At 54.6% G+C, this 22,598-nt stretch overlaps 6 protein-coding genes across 6 annotated transcripts; 1 reads left to right on the plus strand and 5 right to left on the minus strand.

Moving 5' to 3' along the window:
* Positions 1-5,231: 5,231 nt before the first annotated feature.
* Positions 5,232-6,456, minus strand: SETTUDRAFT_92552 (uncharacterized protein; the record flags this gene model as incomplete). Its single annotated transcript, XM_008030034.1, has 7 exons — positions 5,232-5,403; positions 5,587-5,628; positions 5,921-5,941; positions 6,010-6,088; positions 6,147-6,211; positions 6,278-6,320; positions 6,372-6,456. The coding sequence occupies 7 exons, from the start codon at positions 6,454-6,456 to the stop codon at positions 5,232-5,234; spliced, it is 507 nt and encodes a 168-aa protein (XP_008028225.1).
* Positions 6,457-8,519: 2,063 nt separating this feature from the next.
* SETTUDRAFT_164164 (uncharacterized protein) lies at positions 8,520-9,988 on the minus strand. Its single transcript, XM_008030035.1, has 2 exons — positions 9,095-9,988; positions 8,520-9,012 (listed from the first exon to the last, which is right to left on the minus strand). The coding sequence occupies exons 1-2, from the start codon at positions 9,782-9,784 to the stop codon at positions 8,779-8,781; spliced, it is 924 nt and encodes a 307-aa protein (XP_008028226.1). The 5' UTR covers positions 9,785-9,988; the 3' UTR covers positions 8,520-8,778.
* Positions 9,989-10,842: 854 nt separating this feature from the next.
* On the plus strand, positions 10,843-11,541 carry SETTUDRAFT_92754 (uncharacterized protein; the record flags this gene model as incomplete). Its single annotated transcript, XM_008030036.1, has 1 exon — positions 10,843-11,541. One exon carries the CDS (start codon positions 10,843-10,845, stop codon positions 11,539-11,541), a length of 699 nt encoding a protein of 232 aa, XP_008028227.1.
* Positions 11,542-11,942: 401 nt separating this feature from the next.
* Positions 11,943-13,511, minus strand: SETTUDRAFT_164169 (uncharacterized protein). Its single transcript, XM_008030037.1, has 6 exons — positions 13,409-13,511; positions 13,251-13,323; positions 13,087-13,169; positions 12,441-13,038; positions 12,259-12,390; positions 11,943-12,187 (listed from the first exon to the last, which is right to left on the minus strand). The coding sequence occupies exons 1-6, from the start codon at positions 13,450-13,452 to the stop codon at positions 12,155-12,157; spliced, it is 963 nt and encodes a 320-aa protein (XP_008028228.1). The 5' UTR covers positions 13,453-13,511; the 3' UTR covers positions 11,943-12,154.
* Positions 13,512-14,965: 1,454 nt separating this feature from the next.
* Positions 14,966-17,474, minus strand: SETTUDRAFT_155086 (uncharacterized protein; the record flags this gene model as incomplete). The annotated part of the gene is made up of 5 exons (XM_008030038.1): positions 14,966-15,335; positions 15,445-16,238; positions 16,290-16,963; positions 17,029-17,056; positions 17,112-17,474. 5 exons carry the CDS (start codon positions 17,472-17,474, stop codon positions 14,966-14,968), a joined length of 2,229 nt encoding a protein of 742 aa, XP_008028229.1.
* Positions 17,475-17,717: 243 nt separating this feature from the next.
* Positions 17,718-17,882, minus strand: SETTUDRAFT_155087 (uncharacterized protein; the record flags this gene model as incomplete). Its single annotated transcript, XM_008030039.1, has 1 exon — positions 17,718-17,882. The coding sequence occupies one exon, from the start codon at positions 17,880-17,882 to the stop codon at positions 17,718-17,720; it is 165 nt and encodes a 54-aa protein (XP_008028230.1).
* Positions 17,883-22,598: the final 4,716 nt, after the last annotated feature.

Below are 22,598 nucleotides of genomic sequence, written 5' to 3' on the forward strand. Positions count from 1 at the left end.
TAATTGTACAGCCTCAGGACACGAGCCCGTCCCCGTGGAGCGTCCCGCATCCGCTCGTGCTAAAAATGACCAAACCCCAGAAATCTGAAATTATGGTCAAACTGCCTTATCTTCGAGACGCGTCATGAAGAGCTGCACACGTCCATCCTCTATCTAGGGGGTGGCGATGCCACCGTCCGGTCCAACTCCGCAAGTACGCAGTGTACAGTCGTGTTCACTGTCTCAAGCATGACGTGTTTCACCACGTACTTCTGACCGCTAACCTCATACGAAGTACCTTATACAAAAGCAGCATGGTACCGACAGAGCTAGTGGCCATGTCCTGGGCAGCAACGTGTTTTGCCCAACCATTCAAAGCGACGTTCCACAGCACCCTCAAACAGTCGTGCAACATCAATTTTCCTGGAACACAACCATCAAGACTTTCCTCTGGTGAAGCCAAGGTACATTGGATTATACAGGCTGAGTATAGGTGGACATAGGGGCCGTATGGTTGCTTTTCATGCTCGGCGACATCCATATGAGGAATCAGCACCCCAAGCCTTCATCGACCACCAAAGGGCATCCAGCTGGATTGACGCTTGAAAACTCAGGTGTAACAAAATATCATTACAGTACCTAAATGAAAACCACTCGGCCGACAATTAACGACAGGTGTCTTGGAGAAGATCAAGAAGCACAGGTTTACTGTTGCATACTGCTTGGTGGTACATCGTGCCTTGGACAAAATCTAACGGCAGGACGAGTTTTTATATGAGAATTGGTTGCATGTTCCCCTCGTTCTGACATTGATACGGACTAACACTTTTCAGAAGTTACCGAGCACTGCCCATTTCTGTCGATTGCCGAGAGCGTCTGAGCACTGTATGACTGTCGAATTGTTCCAGATCCTCGGGTGGATTCCCGGTATTCAACACAAATGAGTCACATATAAGCCAACAGTAACAGAAACACATGCCCACACAGCCCGAAGTTAGTTGATGAGACTACGCCAGTGGGACGATGAGATGGTGTCATGCCTATTGAGTGTTCACTGGATACACGAATGCAACCCCCGGCAGCCATCTCATAAACCCCTCATCCAGAAGAGGATTTCGACCTTCTGCAATGGTTTGGACTTGGAACACTTGCCTTGCTGCTGTTGGGAGTGGCGCCCATCAAGTGCAGCCGTCAGCAACCGCCATATCCGCGTCTGCCAGAATCCAGACAACAGCGTTACCCGCCGGTTGAAATATCACACCCAATCTGTCGCTGACGCGTCTCTAGACCGCTTGTACCTGCTTTGCTCGGCGACGTTCTGTCTTTGGATGCCACTCATGCACCGTATACGCTACCGTATTCTTCATATCGACTATGCGTGCGCGCTGAGTTCCATATGCGGATGTAGGAGAAACACATCACAACAGTCTCGCCGGCCATAGAAGCGTCGGGTAGTACGATCTGCGGGCCATAGTAACCTTTCTAGACCCGGGAGCCTCGGATGAGAGACACCACAAGGATTAGATCTCTACTCTAAATGCTAGCATGTCATGCTGAGACGCGTACAATGCCAAGTCCGACACAAGCACAACGAGGCTGAGATGCTCTCCAAATTGATACCGGCAACCGCGTGAGACGCGCTTAATAGATTCAGTCAGTCATCAGCGGCGGCGCACCGTTTCCAAAAGACTCTGAATCACAAAGAACTACCGAGTGTATGACGAGGTATCTCACAACCTGCATGGTTTCTCTCCGAGGACCTGTTTGCCAAAAGACCATGATTCCAGATATCACATCTATGATGGCCGTGTGAGTCAGGACACTGCCGATCGATCGATACATCCGCGATTGCCCGCTCATAAAGCTCTCCATATGGGCCAAGGCACATGGACCAGATCCCGAGGAGGATTTCACCCCCACCTGATTCCGGCGCCAAGATGGAGTTGTGCGAGGGCCCATCTTTAGCATGGCCCTAAAGTCGCTGACCGGTCCTTGACGGTTCCGGAACTGCCGTGGAGAGAGAGAAAAAAAAGTCATGTACATACCAGACTTTCAGGGTCTTGACAGGAAACGGTGACGTCGCCGGGGGGGGGGGGGTCTGGCCTACATGGTCACACTGGGTCTTACTACTTACTGCGCTTGCTGGCTAACTTGTCTTTCTCTCTTTCTGCATGCGTCTCCATACATGCACATATGCATGCATAGCCCATCGGGATTTTTACCTTGCAGCTCCAGCCACCGTCGTGATCATGCGACTTTGCAGCAATCCAGCCCGCATCGACAACAACGTGCATTTGTAATCCCCTCTCAAACGGCCGAACAAGAGCGCTCTATCTCCTGCTTCGTTGCTGCCCAATCTGCCTGTTCACTCGGAGACCAACAGGTGGTAGCGCGTCCCGGCGCGACTTTGTGCTTTATTGGTTGTGTTTTTGGGCCTCGTCGGCGTCGCATGCGTACATGCAAATGCAGCGTGGTTTCACCGTTCAATGCGCCGACACGTACCTGGAGCCGTGCAATCGGGCCCAGTATACAGGCTTGCGGATGGTGGGGGGGGGGGGGCGGCTGGTATGAGGGGCAGATATGGGGGGCGTGTAAGCGCGGCCATGGCCATCGAGTTAACGGGTGTGTAGTCTTGCGCGGCTCGGACAGCTATCCACATGCGAACTTCGGGTTCGGTTGGGAAAAGTAAACAAGTCCCCTCGACATGGGTGTTCTTGTACCGTGATCCTGACATGCGCCGCGGACTTTTTTCCCTCTTCCTCTTCTTCTCCACCTCTCACCCTCTCTGTCTCTTTCTCGCTTTGTCGTCTGGCATGCGCGCAATTGCATGCCACATTGCATTTGCTCCACTTTAGCTGCACCACAATACCACCGTTCTGCGATTTTTTTAAGGTTCCGGCGAAGGAAACACGCTGGAGAAAGGACAGATGACTGCATTTGTACACACACGACGGACGCCTATCCCTCGTCAAATCTATTTGCAGAAGACAAGGGTTACACCTTCCAAGTCCCACATTTTCTAGATTCGAGGTGGTGGCCCCGGTGGGTGGTGGTGGTGGTGGAGGAGGAGGAGGAGGAGGAGGAGGAGGGGGGGGAGGGGACAATGTACGTAAAACTACTGGGCATGTTTTTCTTGTGTCGTCGTCTTTACCCACTATTCGGCCCCAGTGGAGATCCTATCCACATGAAGACAGAAGTACATGGGCGCCTGAATGGAAGTGTTCTAGGCTTTTATGATTTGTGCAGCTTGCATACATACGCCCGAGAGACGGTTGCTGCCCTCTTCATCATCATATGCCGCTTCTAGACGTGTTTTACACCCTGTACATTTTCTTGGCCCTGCCCTGCCCACTCGACTACCAGGAGGCACGTAAGAACTAGAGAGCCGTACCGATTCCCGGTCCCGGCGGGAATAGCCAAGTGTGGATGGGAGCGGCCACGGCCCGTAACCGAGGGTGGTGGGCAACCAAAAAAAAAGTGGTGACTTGGGGTGTACAGAGGTGGCTTTCAAAAGTTCTTGCTGACAGGGGTTCCTTGGTTACCACCGAAAATATAGCCGAAGACTAAGAATTATACTATATTCTCAACTAAAAGCCCTTAAAATGGAAGTTTGGAGAGAATAATAGCTACTAAAGTATACACTTACAGTAATACACTAACTATATTAGGCATTATTTCTTGCACGCTAAGTAAATAATGGAAACGTTATCACGAGAATTCGGTCCGATGGATCCGCGCCTTAGCAAGAACTTTTGAAAGCCACCTCTGTATCCCGCGTGGTTTTATTTTCTGATAGCGCTTGTCTTGGAATCAACCAATGATATCGGCTTCTGACCCATCTCGGTCGTCTGGTGCGCCCGTTCTGCGGGCGTGTGATAGGTCAGCGGCGGTTTTCGAGACCGATCATGGTGTTGATTGTCAGAGAGCCATGTATGTACACAACATCTGACGTGGCTGCTTGTCATGGCCTTGCGACACCATATCGCGTTATCCGTCACAAAATGCGATTCTGAGTGAGTTTCTATGAGCAGTCCAGATCGACCCCCGCGCCTTTTGTTTTTGTTTTTCTGAAAGCCAAAAATCCTTTGGTGGTTTTCTCCACCAACCGCTAACTGAACGGCTGTTCGCTCCAGGGTACAAGGCACCGGTGTTTCTCGAATTGTCTAGGATCCGCGTTAGTCGAATCTCCCTAGGCCAAGGCAGGAGGATCCGAGGAAAGGGGAATAGATTGTTGGCCTCCTTTCCTGAAACCCCCCTTGTTGCGCCGCCGCCACCGCCGCCGCCGCCGCCGTCTCCCTCGCCCTCTTGACACTCCGTTCGACATATACCCCCGTTAAACTAGCCGACTCTGTCCGTCTACTCACCCCAGCCGGCCGTTCGCACCATTCCAACCACCCTTTTGAACCGACCTTTCTTTTTTGTTTTAGTGTTGGGTTGGACCTCTCCCCCCAAATATCCTTAGATCATGTGCTTCGTGTGCAACGAAGTTTTGCGGCGCTTTCTGCGGCAATCACGGCCAAATTTTTTTAATCTTATTTTACTTGTATGCGGCCTTTGACCAAAACATGTCCCGGATGTCTGCTTGGCCGCCAAATGGGCTTAGAGAGGACGGGGGGGTCTCGTGAGCCATAAAAAGTTCCCTATTCATGAGGATTCGGTTTGAGATGGAGGGCCATGCATGCATACATGGGCTACTTGCATGTATTACCGACTTTGCAACAATGGCCGGCTCAGTGATCCAAAACTCCGAGCTCTGATGAGAGAGTTTTGTATTACTCTTGCGTAACGGGTTAGGATACCTTTTTTTATTACTCTATTTTCTCTCTCAGTTCGTTTGTGGGTGGTATCTCTCTCTCTCTCTCTCTCTCTCTCTCTGTATCTCCTTTTAGCGTTTATTCTGGCGTCGGGGGTAACATGTTAGGGCACAATATGTGGGTATGGTTCTCTGCACGCAGCTTCGTTGCTCGAAATACCCGCGACTTAGATGAAAGCTAAGACTGTTTTTGATATCTCGTCCGAAGCATGAAAAACAATTAGCCATAGACGGCAAAGCCTCACATGCGTCACATACATGTGGGAAGATGCAGGGACTCGGTCTGAACGGTGTGTGTGTGTGTGTGTGGGTGTGTATGTATGTACCAGGCCCCGACCTGACGTCGTCTTTGGCATGCAATGCCATCTTTCGGCTGAAGCCTAAGGCGCCCGGCAGGATTCTATCACTGCCGCACACCGACATTCCGCCATGTAGAATCTCACTGGACAAGCCTTACCGAGTCTGGGTTACGTCTCACGTCGGCATACCGAAGTCTGGTTCCCACGACTCGGGACACGATTATCCTGTTGGGCGGCGGTAGAGGCGGCTCACGCATAATCCGGCAGTTAAGCTGCTGTGTCACCACGTTGATGGCCTTTAGTTCAACGTCACTGTCATTTCGTCAGTCTTTCTGATTCGATGTTGGCAGTCTTCGTCCGCCATGGCTGACATGGGGTGAAGGGACGGGAGGTGAGCTGTGCGCTGGTCAAGCGAACAACGCAGATTCTCACTACGCGTGTTACACGTAGTATGACTCTTTTCCCGAGGACGATTCAAGAGGCCGAAGTACTTACAAGATCAATTTCGCGTTGGCGGGGATGTGCCCGGGAAAGCCACTGTGTTCAGAATGGTCAGCGATCAGGTCACATCGTTTCCATAACATTCCGAGGCCTCGGAAAAAACCGCTCAAGGCTGCGGACTGGCGGCTGCAGCGGTATAGGCGCGAGATGCAAATATCCAATGTTGAATCTGGTCCGGAGCCAAATTGTCGTGGCATGCATCGACTGATGTTCTGGTCATGGGTCCAGGCCGCCCGTTTGTTTTTTGCCGTTGTGATATTCGTCCGAGCATCCATTGCCGACGGCATTCGGCATCGTGAAGGCATGAGAACCGCTGATAGAAACTTACCGAGAGCCATACGCATAGTCACTGTGCCGCGGGTAATGTTAGTAAATGGTATGCAATTACGACCTCGTAAAGTCGGCATGACCACGTACGATGTTATTGTCAGAGTGGCTATCTCGCCCAACGACATGGGGGGAATCTCATCGGATCCTAGGATCCCCTCGTCCCAGCCTGCGCATTGGCATCAGTCAACATGCACACGTGGAGGATGGCGTTGTAGGAGGCATACCTCGGATGACCCGGCCTGCACCGATGGGTGTTGTGAGGTCGCCTCGACCCAAGGATGTGTCGAATCTGGCGTTTGGTTAGCAGGGCCATCTACATGTACGCCCAAGCATAGGCATTGTCTGCTCGACTCACTGTGTTCCTTTGTTGTCTGGTGCCTCATCGTCATATAGCCATCCTGTAGCTTGAGTCAGATTTTGCCGTTGTCGGTGAGTGCTGGTCATGGTACCTGTGTACTCGACACAAATCTCGTCATTCTTCTTGGGGAAGTCTGTGCCATTGCCCGGTCTTGCAACAGTCTTCTCGACGCCCATGGTGGAAAAGGAGGTGTTGTGGTTGTGGTGTGTTGTGTTAAAAGGGATAAGTATGTATGTATGTATGTATGTATGTATGTACAGGTCAAGACGACTAGCGTGGGAGGGTTGTGGTGGAAAGGTAGGTGGGAGGGTTGCAAAAATGGGGGGGGGTACGTCAGGAGGTGGAAGAACCCTAGGTTTTAATAGCGGCCGCAAGGCGTGGTGCTTTGAGCAAGAGGCTCCCGGGGGAGTATGCTGTGGCAGAAGCTTAGGCTTCTGTGGTCTTTGCGTTGACCAGAAAAAAAAAGCCAGCCCGGGGTGTTTGCTGCAAAAGCTATGTGATAGATTGCGGTGCTCCGATGCGTCCAGCATATCCCTTTAGCCCCCCTCCCTCGCATACGCATCCGTTCCACATCTTTGGCTCCAAGGGAATTGTGGGCTACGAACCACAGCCGCCATCAGAACTTGCCCGTCGCTCGGGGAATCCTACCCGACGCTCAGGCCGTTTTGGATGTCAGAAGTAAGGTTGGTCTAGCCCTCTGGCTCCGTTCGTCATCTGCAAGATCCTAGCTGACACGCGATTGGGGCTCCACCTATAACATGGACAAAGGTAGTACCCGTTCTGAGCTTTCCCGCGACTACCGAGCAGCAACAGGGCAGTGTCCAGCACCGCTGTTTGCGTAGTAGTCGAGGGCATGGGGGGCTGGCTCATTGTTATTTTTATTTTTTTCAAACAAATTTTATAGCCATGGGGTTTCGTTTTAGACCGTGGTGGGAACCAGCAATAGGAGTAAGTGCATGTCAGCAACTGAGGTGGAGAAGCAGCAAAAAAAGGAAGCATGACGGGCCAAAGAGCCGCGGGGCGCTTGGGGGGCACTTTGGCAAGGCGGCGAAGCGCGGTGACTGTCATGACGAACCAGCAGCCCTTGGCCACGATGGATGCACGGCGCTGCCGGAAAACCTTAAACATGCATGGGGGAACAGAAAGCGCAAATACGCCGCGGGGGGGCGTCTATGTACGTCGTCGTCGTCGTCGTCTTGGTCGAAAGTTGCACGACACGAGCAAAACGGAAAAGCGCTCCTGGGCGCCGTGAGTAAGGCTCGGGCCTGTCGAATAAGCTATACTACGACGGCGCATACGCCATGGTCAGAGACGTTGGACACATGTGCTCTGATTCGGTTATCCTCGTCCCGAGTTGGCAATGGGCGGTCGTGGAGATTCAGACTGGACAAGGTTGACAATGTAGGGAAAATGCAGGACCGTTTGCCAAAAGCAACGTTCGGTCCTTCACGGGACGCTGGCTGCATCACGTAGAGCCGGTCGAATACGCGCCCCCACTAATGGATGAATCCACCTCTTTCTCTCTTTTTCTCTCTCTGTCTTGCTCTCTCTGGCTGGGAAGGTTCGGCGCCACACAATGGGCTGCCGGGCATGCATTGAATCCACCGTCCAATCCCGCCCTGCCAGACACAAAAGAAAATCCCCATCTTCTGGTTGCGAGGCCAAGGGGGAAAAGCCACACAAAGCTACTAGTCATTCCTCAGCTTCCAAGCCCAGGATAGCTTGCCAATCACGGTGGAGGCGGCAGGGCATCCGATTGCCGTCGAGCAGCTAGACCCACCCGGGGAACAATTGTGTGTGTGTGGTTTTTTCTTTGCCTGTAGCGTTGAGAAACAGCCAAATGCGGAGCTTTCGGGCTACCGTGCTTCTCGCGGCAAACGCGAAATTCACCTTATCCTCCCCTGAACAAAAAACCCGAGGGCGGCACAGGGGTGGCGCTCGACTAGAGGGCAAATCCCATGGCATTACACGTGGTCTTTCTGCCCGTGCCCTCAGCGCAGTGCTCTCCAGCCCACCGTCTAACCTTTGGTCAAGACGATCTCGAGCCCTGTGCGCTGAGCCGGGAGCCCAACGACGCGGTCTGGGAAGCCTTCTGCCCGTGGTATTGGCTGCGTGGAGATACGCTTGCAGAGGGCGCCTGAGTCGTGGAGACATGATCACCCCCACGCATATGGAGTGCAGCATCGCGATAAAAAAAAGGGCACGTGGTCAGCACTCGAGCTTAATCTCGTTCGTCGTCTCTGCCTTGGCTTCTATTTGCAGACCCGCCATATCAGCGGACATTTGGTGTTTTATCTGGCATCCAATGGGACGCGGCGAGCGCCCTGTGTAATCAAAGAAAATCCCTCTCGAGCACCGTTGAAGGCTCGACGCTACGATTGCACCGGTTGTCGGATCCGAGCAAACGTTCAGCGGAGAGTTCGTCAGTGGCGTATTAAACCAACACGCCCCCCAGCTAACCTGAGCACGAGGGTTTCGAAGCCACGGCGAGGCCAATTTCAATCCACAGCCGCCCAAAACGGGAGCTGCTCCAGGTCGGCCAAAGCAATGCTGGAAACGCCCGCGTTGGGAAAGCGACTGTCCTTGGGCTCACCGGCCCCGTCAACGTAATAGATGCGGTCTATCCCTGCCTTCTTCACAAAGGCCAGCAGTCGCCCATAGTTTGTGCCTACCTGGTCGACTCCATGGCTGTCGTCAGACATGACGAAACCGCCTCCCATGCGAAGAAACATCTACGGACACAAGTCAGTATCTCTGGGGCGGGGGGAGGCATGGGGGAAGACCGCGGCTCGGGCACATGGCGGTGTGACTGACTTGACAGATGGGCAAGCACGGATAGGGCTCGGCCAAACCTTTGCGCAGCCCGGCCGAGTTCAACTCGAGCAGACCGCCATATGAAGCAATAAATTCCAGGTTGCGCTGTATTCTCTGCCAGACGCCGCCCATGTCTTTGAAGCCATCGTCGCGGTGATCGCTGAGCAGGCGAATGAGATCGAGATGGCCAACAACTAGCGGCCGCAGCTCCTGTAGCATCTCGTACTGCAGATCGAAATAGTCCTCAAACAGCCTCTCGTCGGTTCCGCCCGCCTTTTCCCTGGCCTGCTCGTACGTTGGGCGGTCGTAGTCAATGGGCACCGTGTGGACATGGTGGACCGAGCCCATGAAGAAGTCAAACGTGTGCTTGTCCAGGATGCCCCGGATGAGCCCAAGAGTCGACGGGCGGATATATTCAGTTTCAAAGCCAATCAGCAGCTGGATCTGGCCCGCGTACACGTCTCTCAGCCGGTGCGCCTCGGCAAGGAAGTTTTCGAACAGGTCCACGAGGCTCTGGGGCGTGTATTTCTCAGCCTCATTGGGATAGAAGTCTTCGAGCGGCCTGGGCATGTGCTCTGTTAGGCAAAACGTCTGGAAGCGTTTGGCGATCGCCGTCTGGATGACCTCTTCGAGCGTGTTGGTGGCATGGCCGCAGAACTGGCCCGAGTGGCTGTGATGTGAGTATGGCATGGCGGGGGCGCGGGCGTGGGAAAGTCGAAGTAGGTATGGCGAGTCGGGAAGATGGGACGAGCAAAAACTCAGAACGGGGGCGCCGTTCCTGAGATAACGCGGCTGGACTGGAGGCTGCACGCGCAAAGCAAGGCGACAGCCACAGTGGATATATACTCTTCGCAGCCAGACCGATGACTTTTGCTTCTCTATCTCGCGTCTCTTCCCGAATGTGGTCGCAGACGCGAGCGTGATATAATCCCTCAATGCCGATTGGCCTGCTGACTTGTTCACTCAAACTCCCAACTACACGTGCCGCATCAATTCGACATACCATCGCCTTGTCACAGCGTCCGCCTCATAGTACTAGGGTATATGTCGACTGGGTTGGGCTGACTACGGTACACCCGTCTTGGATGAATCAGCACGTGTCCGCAGCTAATGGAAAGCTCTTCAGTTCTCCCCGCTTTGAGCCCAAGTGTCGGTTGTTGTAGAGCAGAGAACGTCTTCCAACCTGTAGTCTGCCGAGAAAAGAAGCAATCTACGAGTATACCCGTTCTGAAACACTGAGAAGCGGTCTTTGGATGTAAATGGTTTAAGAGGGGGTCACCACATTGATTGCCGTGCAAGAGAACCGCTCAGTCCAACCATCTCCAACCACATACCATATAAACGAGAGAGGAACCCCTGATTCTGCTCTGGGAGGCCCTATCCCACAGTTCAACTATTGTAGAAGAGAAGAAGAAGGAGACATTGGATCACGAAATCCACTGCATTATCACGTCATATTCACTCCAAACAAACCCGCTACGTCAGCACATTGAAATCACCCATAAAACGTATAAAAGAGAAGAAGAAACTGTTGGATCGCAAAATCCACCATAGTGCCACGTCAAATTCACTCAAAACAAACCTGATACGTTCACACGTAAAAACCACTCATAAAACAAACAAAACAACTAGACATCACTCGTGGAGATAAAGTAGAAGAGAAGGAGTCCGTCTTATCAACACCACGCATCTCGAGGGCCTACACAGCAGCAGCAGCATCATCATCATCATCATCGCCTGCCTCAAAAATGGCAGAAGCCGACACCTCTTCTCCGACCTCTCCCCCACTAACTCTCTACTTTGGCTACGGCTCCAACCTCTGGCTGCACCAAATGGCCACGCGATGCCCCGACTCGCAGTACCTCGGCATCGCCCTCCTCCCACACTACACATGGCTAATCAACGACCGGGGCTACGCCAACGTCGTCTCAGCTCCATGTCCCGACACCGCGACATCCGGCTCATCACGCTACAAAACCAGCGTCTACGGCCTCGTCTACTCACTCACGCCCAGCGACGAAGCACGGCTCGACATCAACGAAGGCGTGCCCATCGCCTACACAAAAGAATACCTACCCTGCTCCTTCTGGGCCGCCACTTCGCGCGAACCCGGCACTAAAATCGACACTTCGCAGCCGCCCTCTGAAACCAACAAGCGCCTGCTCGTCTACATCGACCGCGTGCGCACCGCGCCGTCGACGCCGCGCGACGAATACGTGTACCGCATGAACCGCGGGATCCACGATGCGCTTGGATGCGGGGTGCCGGGCGAGTATGTGGACGAGGTGATGCGCAAGTACATAGCTGCTGATGATTATGAGGAGGAGGAGGAGGAGGAGGAGGATGGAGAGGATGGGAAGAAGAAAAGGGAAGAGAGGGAGAAGATGGCCGAGTTTGCGAGGGGGCAGGCGGCGAGGTTTAGGGATGAGAGTGGGGTTTTTGAATGAATAAATGAATGAATGCATGCATGCATGGATGCGTGGCATGAACGACGATATGAAGCATGCGAACGAGTAAGGTCGTTGTGCAATTTTTATACGGGCATTTCAAGGATATAGAGTGAGGAATTTGCATCGTATATGTAGTATCTAGCAAAGACAGCAGTCTAAGTGCTATACCAAGCACTCTGCGTCATGCACCTAGTCAACTTGGTGCTTCGGCGTTGAACCCACTCTACAACTCACCTACATCAAAAGTATTACTAACGCAGCAGCTTTCCCAACACAGAGGACGAGCAAGTCTAGTAACTTGTCAAAAGATAAACTCTTTACGAGAGTGTATCAGAATCACAGACTTGATCCTAACAGCTCGGCATTCCACAAAGTATACAATTGACATTCAGTCTGGAAAAATAGAATGAATTCAACCAGTTCCAAACTACTCGCAACTAACAACCAAACTCGTCTAAAACAAAGTTGACCTACAAAAGTACAACGCATGTCATGTAGCCAATATCTAGGCACCCATCAAAATCGTGTGTTGGTTCGTTCCTCAAGTAGCTCACAACTAACGCTCATGTCCACCCTTTCCTGCTGTCTGCGTCTCTGCGCCAGAGTCCATCTACAACTCCTCGCGAGCCCTGCGGTAGCTAGCCTATCACCGCAACACATCAGTTGAGGTCCTCGTGCCACTGCCTAAAAGTCAGACGACTGATGTCTACGCACCTCCTGTTCAACCTGCAGTTGTTCCACAACGGGAGCCAGCTCCGACAGAATCTCGTATGCCTTCTTGTGGTATTCGAGTTGGGCGGCAATGAGGTCAGCGAGGTTGCGGAGGGGCTCGGGAGTGTCCAGAACCTAGCGAACCGTTAGTATATGGATTTTGGCAGAGGGCGTCTCCAACGCACATTCTTCATGACACCAACAGCCTCCTCGGTCTGGCCAACAAACTCGTCCTCGGCCTGCTCAATCTTGGCCCTTGCCTCCTCGCTCAGGTCGTCGTCCAGGTTATCCTTCTTGGCGGGCTGACCGGGCAGCGAGAAAGACGGGCCCCTGGCCGTGGCCTTTGTTGCATCGAGGCTCAGCCTTGCATTTTCAACCGCCTTGCGGGCGCGCGTGGCAAACTGGATGTTGGTGTTCAACGTGGTACTCCAGCCGGCCAGGAAGCGGCTCTGGATCTGCGCATCTTGTGCCAGACGGGCCTCGCCGACCTTCTCGCTGGCAATGGCGTACTTTTCGAGGGCCGTAGCGAGCGGGTCTTCGCCGGAAGATGTTTGCTCCGAGGTGAGCATGTGCGAGGCATTGAGGGCGGCGCGGGCAACGGCATGGCTGAACGTCTTGGGCTGGGGCTTTGCGGAGGGCGGGGCAGTGAGGGCGGCCTGGGCTTCGGCAGGCGACGTGGCGTTGGAGAGGAGGTTGACCTTCTCCGAGACGGTGCGGCCGAGGTCGTTGAAGGACTCGCGGATGTTGGCTGGGTAGTCGTATGCTTCGTTGGAGTATTGCGAGCTAGACGGTCAGATGGCGGGCACCTACGGGGGAGGCGGCGTGGCGTACGTGACCTGCAGCATAGTCGTGTGCACCTTTTTCAGCGCATCGACTCGCTTCTCGAGCTCAATATAGTCGGGCGGGAGTTGAGTCTGTGCGGACAGGTGTTAACGGCGCCCGCTCTCGTGGCGCCCGTCATTTGGACGAGGCGCTGCGCGGGGGAGACTGCGCACCTTGTCCTCGACATTGCCGACCGTCTCCTTGACATACTGCGACGTCCTGGCAGCCCAGGGGGTGAAGGAAGCGCTGTGGCAGCCATGTCAGCCTGAGGGTTCCGACACGACGCTGGCCTCCTACTCGGCGGCGGCGGCGGGGGTCGGCATGGACTTACGAGATGTTCTTTCCGAACGCCGAGATTTTGCCAAGGTTGTCCATTGCAGCGTACTAGAGTGCCGTGTATCACGAGCGTGTCCGTGGTGCTTTGGTGGGCGGGACGTGGGTGTAGTCGTGCCTCCGACTTTCATGTGCTGCTGCTGCTGTCAGGGCGGCGCATGATCCCTGCATGGCGCTAGGCCTGTCTGGGCCGACTCCAACTCTCCATCTTCACGCACCGCCCACCTCTGCGCACGCCTGCTGCGGCCGTCTCCTGCTGGATGCGACAAATGCTCCGTCTACTCCTTTTAAACGCTCAGTCAAAGCGTCTGGCAATCCCACTCGACAGCTGCATAGCGTTTCGGGGAGGAGGGGGGAACAAAAGGTTTGGCCCAGTGTTGCGCACTGCAATCGGCACACCATTGCTGCAAGATGAATGGCTACCATGGCGCTTTTATCTCAAAGATTAGCGTCTGCTCGAGACAGGATCAGCGTGAGCCTGGCCGGAGATCCGTCCCAAAGCAGACGTGCTGCGCCCATGTCGACTACTTACGTGTGTACATAGATAGATAGACACATAGACATGCTTTCACTGGCTGACTCACCGCCAGCCTGTAACAAGGCATGCAGGAGTCATGTTGGGCGGCATCCACACGACCCAAGTTACACACATTCGTAACCAGAGGCACATACACACATGGACCATCACTAGCCTTCTGCGGCCACATGCTGGCCCCACGTGTGAGAGAAGTGCGTCGTAAATCCACATTGCACCAAGTATAATCATCCCGTGCATCTTCCCGTGCACAGCCACGGGCAATCCCACAGTAGCCGTCCATCACATGCACAAACTGCAAAGAACTTCTGTTACGGATCCCTTGTTTCATTGCTCCACTGCCGCTGACGTTGTCAAAGTCGCATACGGCCCTTCATGCGCTCTGACCATGAGAGCAGTTGGAGGCCTCTCCAACGTCGTGCCTCGACTCCACGCTCCGTCTGCTCTATCTGGCGAGTCAGGCCCTTCATCCTCCTCATCCACTCCACCAATTTTGCATCCTCGTGTGCCGTGTGTCTGGCCTCTGAATGCGCCGCTTCCTCCCATGGCCCCCCCCTCCCCCAACACCCCTTGGTCCCCAGACGTCAAAACTAACATGCGGCCCGGCATTACCGGCGGCCGTCGCACTGCATGACCCGTCCTTTTGTTCTCGCTTCAATCTTCCTGTTCTGGTGTTAAACTTCCTGCGCCACCATCATACAGAGAAGTGGTAGCATGACCCGCCACTGTCTTGTACGCACGCGCCCAGCCCAACCCCCAGTTACATCTGTCGGCCGACGTAGGACAGAACGCCTCTCGGAAGACCAGCATGGACCATCCAAGCCTGAGGATAAGCATCATAGAGCGTTTCAGATGCACCATGCCTTCTTCCATGCTGCACGAGAGGCTTGGTTGAGAAAACGCACATGCGTTTAGCGCCCAGTCTCGACCTATGCACGGTAATCAACCCTGCCCGCTGATTTCTCATCCCAAAAGCGTACATGGCGCAAACATTCTATACGAGCAAGATTAAAAAAAATATTACTGTATGCTGTACGGCTTCTGAGACCCTGGCAGATTAGACTCTACGACCGACGGCTTCCGGTCGCTTCCGTACCCTGACGACTGCCAGTCTGGAGAGCCATACGCAGACCCCAAGCCGTCAGCGCTTACTACTGTGGTATTGTCCGAAATCGGCGAATCCGAGATGGTAAGCGAGCTGAATATACCCCGCATTTCGCGCAGATCCTCAGAGACTTGGTCTTTGGGTGCTTGTGTACGTTCTTTGATGAAATCTTTTATCGACCGAATGATAGGCGGGCAGTCTTCGTCGTTGGGAAGCCACCAATCCGACGGTGTGGCGCCCATGGACTCGAGCACGCGATTGCGCATCACGTCCGAATAGATGTATCTGGATTAGTGTGAGCGTGATACTTTGAGGGGCCCATGTTTTGCTTGAAAGTGCCGTTATGCTTTTTGCAGTATTACTTTCCGGCTCTTAACGGAACACGTGTGCTTACCCTGCTGCTTCGACTTTGGTAAAGGACCGACGAACCCACTGCATAGTCCTCGGATCTTTAGGCAGAAACAAGGCCGCAATGGCAAACGTGATTTGCGCCTCGAGTCTCGCGCCTGGAGGCGCCTCTGGGTATGCGCACATAGCTTCGTACATTTGCACTACTTCATAAGCCTTCTTGGTAATCTCTGGATCTACGGGCTGCTTCAACGCCATCGACGTGGATATGGCGACCATGAACTGGAGGCCCCACATATCCATGAACAGAAAGTTGGTTGTCCACAGCGGTCCGCCCCAGATAAGGTCCGGTTCATAGGGATTCGTAATGCCATCGGGATCCGGCTCTCCGGGAATGCTGTGGACCTTGTGCTTGGCGTCTAGCAAGATGGACGGTATTTCTTTCTGCAGCGACTCGACTCTTTCTCGGAGGGTGGGAAGTTGAGCCATAAAGTCTTGGGGACTGATCAGTCCTTTCCCTGTCCTTGCAAACAGATCGTTCGAGTCCCTTGCTGCCAATCGCGAGTGAGCAAAGCGCTCTTCGTAGCGCATGCCCAGGTCCTCTGGATTGTCCTTGGCCCTTTGGGCGTAGGCAGCGTGGACGGCCACGTACCACTCCCGACCCAAGGTTGCCTCGCCGCCCGATTGAAATCCAAGGAACAAGTCGAATCGAATGTACCAGATGAGTACCTTGCAAAGAAAATCCGTCTTGGTGATTGTCTCGGGTGTGTACAGCCGGGTGAGCATTTCAAATGCAGCCTTTTGATGGCCCATGAGATTGACCCAGTCACCAAGCATTTCCTGGGTGACACCGTTAGAACAACGGCATCATGACAACAAGATTGCCCATACCTCTATGCTGGCCAATTGCAACACAGTCAAGAATGTGGCAAGCCCCTGTTTCTTGTTCTTCTCGATTGACACGCGCAGGCGCGAAACTGACTCGTTGTAGAACTGGAGAAAGTTTGATATGCGGCCATCCGGCTGAGAGAGCGTGTGGAAATACGCAGCGTATCCCGCCACGGCGTATCTGAGAGGCTCAAACTTCATTACCCAGCTCATGAAGTCACCTTTGAGGAAGCCGTGCGTGTCGCGTTTGAGACCGTAGTGGTGCACCGACATGTGGTTGCGGAAGTAGTTGAGGTAGAACTGGACGTCCCGCGCCATGTTTGCAGGGCCCTTTGAGGGCTGTGCGCTGCCCTTGCGCGACAGCGATGGCCGTACTGTTGGTGGGACCGTGGATGACGCCTCAGTCGACGGCGAGGCACTTTGATCGAGATACGAGCCAGGGGTGTGAGATGAGTCGCGGGCATCCTGGCTTCGCGACATGTCATCTTCATCATAGTCGACAGAGCCTTCTTCCTCGTACTCGTCCTTGATGGCAGGCAGGCGCTCCTTGCCATCCCCTTCAGGCGACGACATGTTCTCCGCCGACGAAGACTTGCCCGATTTCGAGCCAGTGCGCGTCGACTTCTGACTAGACTGTGAGTCGGGGTAGATGCATTCGCGACCTCCCTTGTGACACCCTGGTGAAAGCTGTCAGATTGCATGCCCATGTTTAGACGAGCCGGAGGCAGAAGCAGGCACTCACTCTCGCACACGGGATGGTTTTCATCACACTACACGGCCAGCGTTAGCGACATTCGGATCCGCACAAAAGAGCACATGACCTACCTTGACTCTCCGCTGTCTGCAGGTAAAGCATCCACTCCGGGTTCTGCGATGCTTTACCTGCTCCCCAGGGGCTGGTCGTCGGCGCGCGCGGCCGTTGGCACTATGCGCCGAGCCCATGGAACCAGATGCATCCTCATACTGATCAGCATAGCCCTGCTGGCCAATATTCTTGTATTGCATAAAAGGCGCGGGTGCTCCAGGTTGGAATGGGTTGTCTGGTAGGGTTAGGGGATATGAGCCATGGGAAAGCATGCTTGGTGGGGCATGTTGCATGTTGTTGTTGGAGGCTGGCATGGCGTTTGGGTCCATGTTGTAATACTGGGGCGGGACATTGTGGCCTGGATGGGGATAATATCCAGACATGGTCTCTTGGAGGGATGCTCGAGAGGCTGCGCAGTGATGAAGGGGTGGGTGTCAAGTGTCGTCGCAATGGTAGGAGTCTGGAGACGGTACAGCTTGTCGTAGGAGGACCAACGTCATTCAGGTTGCAAGGGTCCGAGGTCGATCGCCGTGTCAACGGGTGTGACAATGGCTCGGGCGCCAGGTACGGGAATTTGAAAGGATATACTTGTAGGAGGAGCACGCCTGCCGGAGCCGTGGATTGGCCTAATGCACGCTGATTTCGGCGCGCGGGTGATGGCCCCAGCTAGCACCTAGGCCAGGCGGTTCAAATATGTACTGTATCCGGTAGGCCAGAGTGCTGCTGTCCACATAGCCACCCACAGGGCGAGATAGACTGCGACGCCGGGATTGCTGACAACGGGAGGGCATATGCAGTACCGATCTGGGGGGAGGGGCGACCAGAAATGGCCAATGTTGGAGGAGGGGGAAAAGGGAGTGAGCACAGCAGGGCGCAGATGGAGGTTGTGTGAGAGAGCCGGGCCGAGACACAGACCAGAGCCTTGTGTCTAGTCCGTACAAAGAAGCAATGTTGGACGCCAGGAACGGATAGTCTGAGGTTCATCAAACGTCTGCATCTGAGAAGCCGGGGTGCAGCAAAGGGGAAAAAGCAAGCTGCAAGCCGCTGAGTTGTCTTGCCAGGCCGCCGTGGGCCGTGCGCCTAAACGCTTCCGCTTTCCGCGCAGCCATGGATTATTACTTGATGGGTTATTAGTTGGCTCGAGAGTGTATGTACTCCTGGGGCGCACAGGCTGCACTTTTGCTGCGCTGGAAATCCCAGGTTCGATCGCTCTGGGCTAACTCGCGCGCACTGTGACAGCCGCTTCGAGTGCAGCACTGCTTGGCCATTGTCGCAATCGGCGCGCCACCAGTCGCTGACGACTGACTTGGTGGATGGCTGAGCGGCCGCCCCACCATGCCTCAGCACCCTTTTGGTGGAAATGGGGCCGGCGCATATCATGTCCGGGTTCGTGCTTGACCTCCCCCCTTGGCTGGATCCGTCTGCTGCAAAGGCGATCCTCGACCCTCTTGGATTTGCAATTGCTCGAGGGAGGGAGGGTGGGAGCAGCACGCCTAACAGCACTGGGATCGAGTCGAGTCGGCGGGCGGGATCATCGCCGGGGGGGGGGGCGTGGGTGTGTGTGGGAGATGTTCAAGATGGGGCCCTACACGGCTCTCAAGGGCGACAGAGCCGGTAGACGCTTTGCTGCTCCCCAGACTCTTCATTTGCCGCCGTGTGCTGGGATGCTGGCACTGGTGCGTGGAGCGGTTCGCACGGGCCTGATGGTGTCGTCGAGTTATAGGACAGGGCATGGTATATCCATGGGCCTTGCCGTCTAGTACTCAACCCTCCTGAAAGTAGGGATTGCGCCGATGCAGCGACGCAGTCTATGCCGCGCCAGAAGGCCTTTAGACTTTCAAGCCTCATCAAGGAGCCTATTTAAAAATAAAAAACCAAAAACACACGTCGACATTGATGCTGCTTGGGCACGCACAGAGACGGCTAGTGAGGGATGCTGCAAATTAGCCAGCCATGCAGCTCCCGCGGGCTCCTTCACATGGACCTTGACTCAGCAACATCGGCGACGAGAGAATGAGGAACTGCTTCGAGAAGGAGGCCGCATCTGGCTGCTAACCCAATGTCAGCATGTTCGTACTCAGCTCCGGGACCGAGTCCCATGACAGCGGTAGCACTGGGGACAGCAAGAGAACGTTCTCTTCAAGGGTTAGGGGGTGGAGGAGGGGGGGTTTGGGGGGAGGGGGGCCCGCGGTCATCTGCGCGCCAGCGACAGTGCTGGCATATGGCGGGACGAGTGGCGCAGAGTGCATGCAGAGCCCAAGTGGCATGATCAGGATTCAGGATTTGCCCACTCTGCCGCTGGTGGTGCTTGTGCCCGTAGTGGTGGTGGTGGTGGTGGTGGAGGTGGTGGAGTAGGTGGTGCTGCTGCCTGGCACATTTGGGCGGCAGTACACATGTCCTGCGCCGTCTGGAGCAGCAGCAGCAGCAGCAGCAGCACCATCATCATCAGACTGGCATGGGACAAAATATCCTCCATGTGTGCTGACACGATAAGGGCCGCCCGCCCGCCCAAGGGGGCCAGTACGACGACTGCCGTGCCGGGCGAGGGTGCGTGTGCGCGTGTGCGCGTGTGTGCAGGCGGGGCCATTCCATTATAGAGCGATATGGCCATGGGCCTGAGCAGACGTCCATGTCACGTTTCTGCCCTATAGCCCACGGCGGATGCTCGAGTCAGGCAGCCGGGCACAGCTGAGTGGTCGAGGTTTGCGAACAGCCGTGCGTCAGTGTTGCGGTGCGCCATCAGCCATGGCGGCCGTGGGCCGTGGGCCCTCTGGATGGTTGACACCGCATCTCATTTGCAAGGAGCAGCTCCAGACACGACCGGTAAGCTGCTTGACGTTTGGCCATGGCAATGCCGTGCAGCGTCTGACGGCACTGGCGACGCTCTCGCCCATGTTTTGCGAGGGGTCCGTCTGCCGCAGGTGCACGCCAAGTGCGGACCGCCTGTGCTGGTGGCGCGCGTCGTGCAGGCGGCGGGCGAGTGAAGGGCGGTCTGCCTGGGGCTACGGCAGAAGTGGGCGTGAGAGGGAGAGGTGAGGGAGGGAGGGAGGGAGGGATGGAGGGATGGAGGGAGTGAGGGAGTGAGGGAGTGGGTGAATGCGTGCTTGCCCCCCCCCTCCCCCTCGCTCTTTCCCCCCCTCGCAGGTCAGCAAAGGCACCGTGGACCCACGTGTGGCTGGTTTATGGACAGGGTCAGCCCTTCCTGCACCCCCGAGCTTGGACCCGACAACCACCACCACCACCACCCATCCACCAAAACAAGCAAAAGAGAGTCGTCCAAACTCTCCGCAAGCGCTCACCTGCAGCGGCCTCGCTCGCTCTATCTCTATCTCTCTCCCTCTCCCTCTCCCTCTCCCTCTCGCCGCGTTGCTGCAAACAGCGCCTGCTTGCGAGGCCACGGGCAACCCCCCCCTCTCCCCCCTCTCCCCCCCAGACGCCTGGCAGCACCAGCGACCAGTAAGATGGAGCCTCAAGCATCAACGTCATTCAAAGGGTCTTGCCATCGGCACTATTGCAGTCCAGCCCTTTCTCTCCACCTTGCCTTGCCTGGCCGAACAAGTTGTCGCCGCGGCCCATATGGCCAGGAAAACCCCCATGCGTACCTGGTCCCTGAGAATGGCTCCTGGCGCCCGTACGTGTGCGTGTAGCTACAAACTGGCCGACTTTGACCTGTGTCCTCTTCACCCCCGCGACCCGTTAACCTCGGCCATGGTCCCAAGTCGGCATTATACTTGTAATTTCCGAGCCAGGCCCAAAGTCGACTGGAATGCTCGAGTGGGAGTAAGAGTATCGGCAGTGGATACGGCCGTTGGACAAAGAGACGCTATAGCTGACAGTGACCCGTGCAAACGATGCCTTCTTCTTCATTATCATCATCATCATCATCATCATCATCATCTTGCTGTGTGCTAAGGGCGGCGGTGACTTTTGGCCGAGAAGAAAAAATCTTGCGTCCCCCAGACTGCTAAGGCCAGGGATTCTGCAGCATGGGCGTGCCAGAATGCGTCAAATGTCCTGTTCACCTGTGCCAACCCACACCACGACATGGCATGATAATTTTGCAGAGTACGTGCGCAAAAGCAAGACAACCATCTGTGATGCACGGATAAGCCTATCCACCATGCTGCTACCAGGCACTTGCTGCTACTACTACGTACAAAGCTCCAGAGCGACGACGCAGGGACCCACGGCGCCCCAACGGGGGGACCCACGCCTCAATCCTACGTAGCAAGTGCACATGTATTCATACGTACATGCTACATGAGCAAATAGCCGTCAAACAACCTCCCCAAACCAGGCAACAGGCCCGTGAAACGAACTGCTACTCTATCATTCCAAATCAGCCGTCCCCACCCATCTATTCATCCGCCCATCCATCCATCCATCTAGTATCACGACAAGTCTCCACTCCCAAACACACAAAAAACAATCCACCCGCCCGCCCATCAATTCCTCCGCCTCATTCTTTGCGTCTACTACGGGTATCCTTCCTTGCGTCTACGCATGTGCATATATGGTACTCGCGCTCCCGTGACCCAGCGACAACATCCCTCCCCTATATCACGCCCAACCCAGCCCGATACCCAAACAACACTCCTTCCCACGGTGATTACATACATCATCATGTGTGTCTGTGCCCTTGTTCCGCGGAGAGAGAGAGAGAGAGAGAACGAAACAGAAGTGGAAGCACACCCCCCCCCTCACAACACGAAACAAGACCAGGATATTTTAATGATGCCGTCCGTGTCTTAGTCCAACTTGATCATCTCAGTTTTGAAAAGTGAGCCAAAGTAAAAAAAATTAGTTTTAGATCAAGCATTCACCCCCCCTTGCCCCGTCCCCCGCTCACTAGTAGTACCACCGAGAGAGAGAGAGGGAGAGAGATGAGAGTCGGTGAGTAAGAGCAAGACACAGAGAGAGAGAGAAGAGAGTGAAAAAAACAACCAAGGCAAGCAATCAAGGCAGGCAGCATGAAGAAAATCCAAAACTTTATCCAGCTATTCATCCTTTGTTTTATCCTAGGGCTGAGTTAGTCGGTTGGCTTGGTTAGCCTTAGATGGAGATAGACTTGGCATGGGTGGATGGGGGGGGGGTGGCGGACTTAGCTGCATGCCTTGCTTCCGTCCGAAGGGCAGCAGCAGCAGCAGCAGCAGCATCAGCCAAGAAACACACACTCGCTCACATCCCTACACCTACATAGTTACATATTAGCCTTGCCACACACACACACACCCACCGTAACTCGATACATATACATACATATACATACATATACTACACTGCACTGCTACTACTACTAGTCCGCCCCGCCCATTCCCCAAAGCATACTCCACATGCCACCATCAAACCTCCTTAGAACAGCCACAGCTTTCATTCTCCACAAGTGGGGGGGTCTACATTTAATCTACAAGTCGCAAGTCTCGCATTCTATACCAAGATATGTATTGTATGCAAGTATGTACACATGTCCATATGCCTACAGATATTAAGTAGAGTTTTTTTTTTTG

Source organism: Exserohilum turcica, assembly GCF_000359705.1.
Source record: "Exserohilum turcica Et28A unplaced genomic scaffold SETTUscaffold_4, whole genome shotgun sequence".
NCBI classification, from domain to species: domain Eukaryota; kingdom Fungi; phylum Ascomycota; class Dothideomycetes; order Pleosporales; family Pleosporaceae; genus Exserohilum; species Exserohilum turcicum.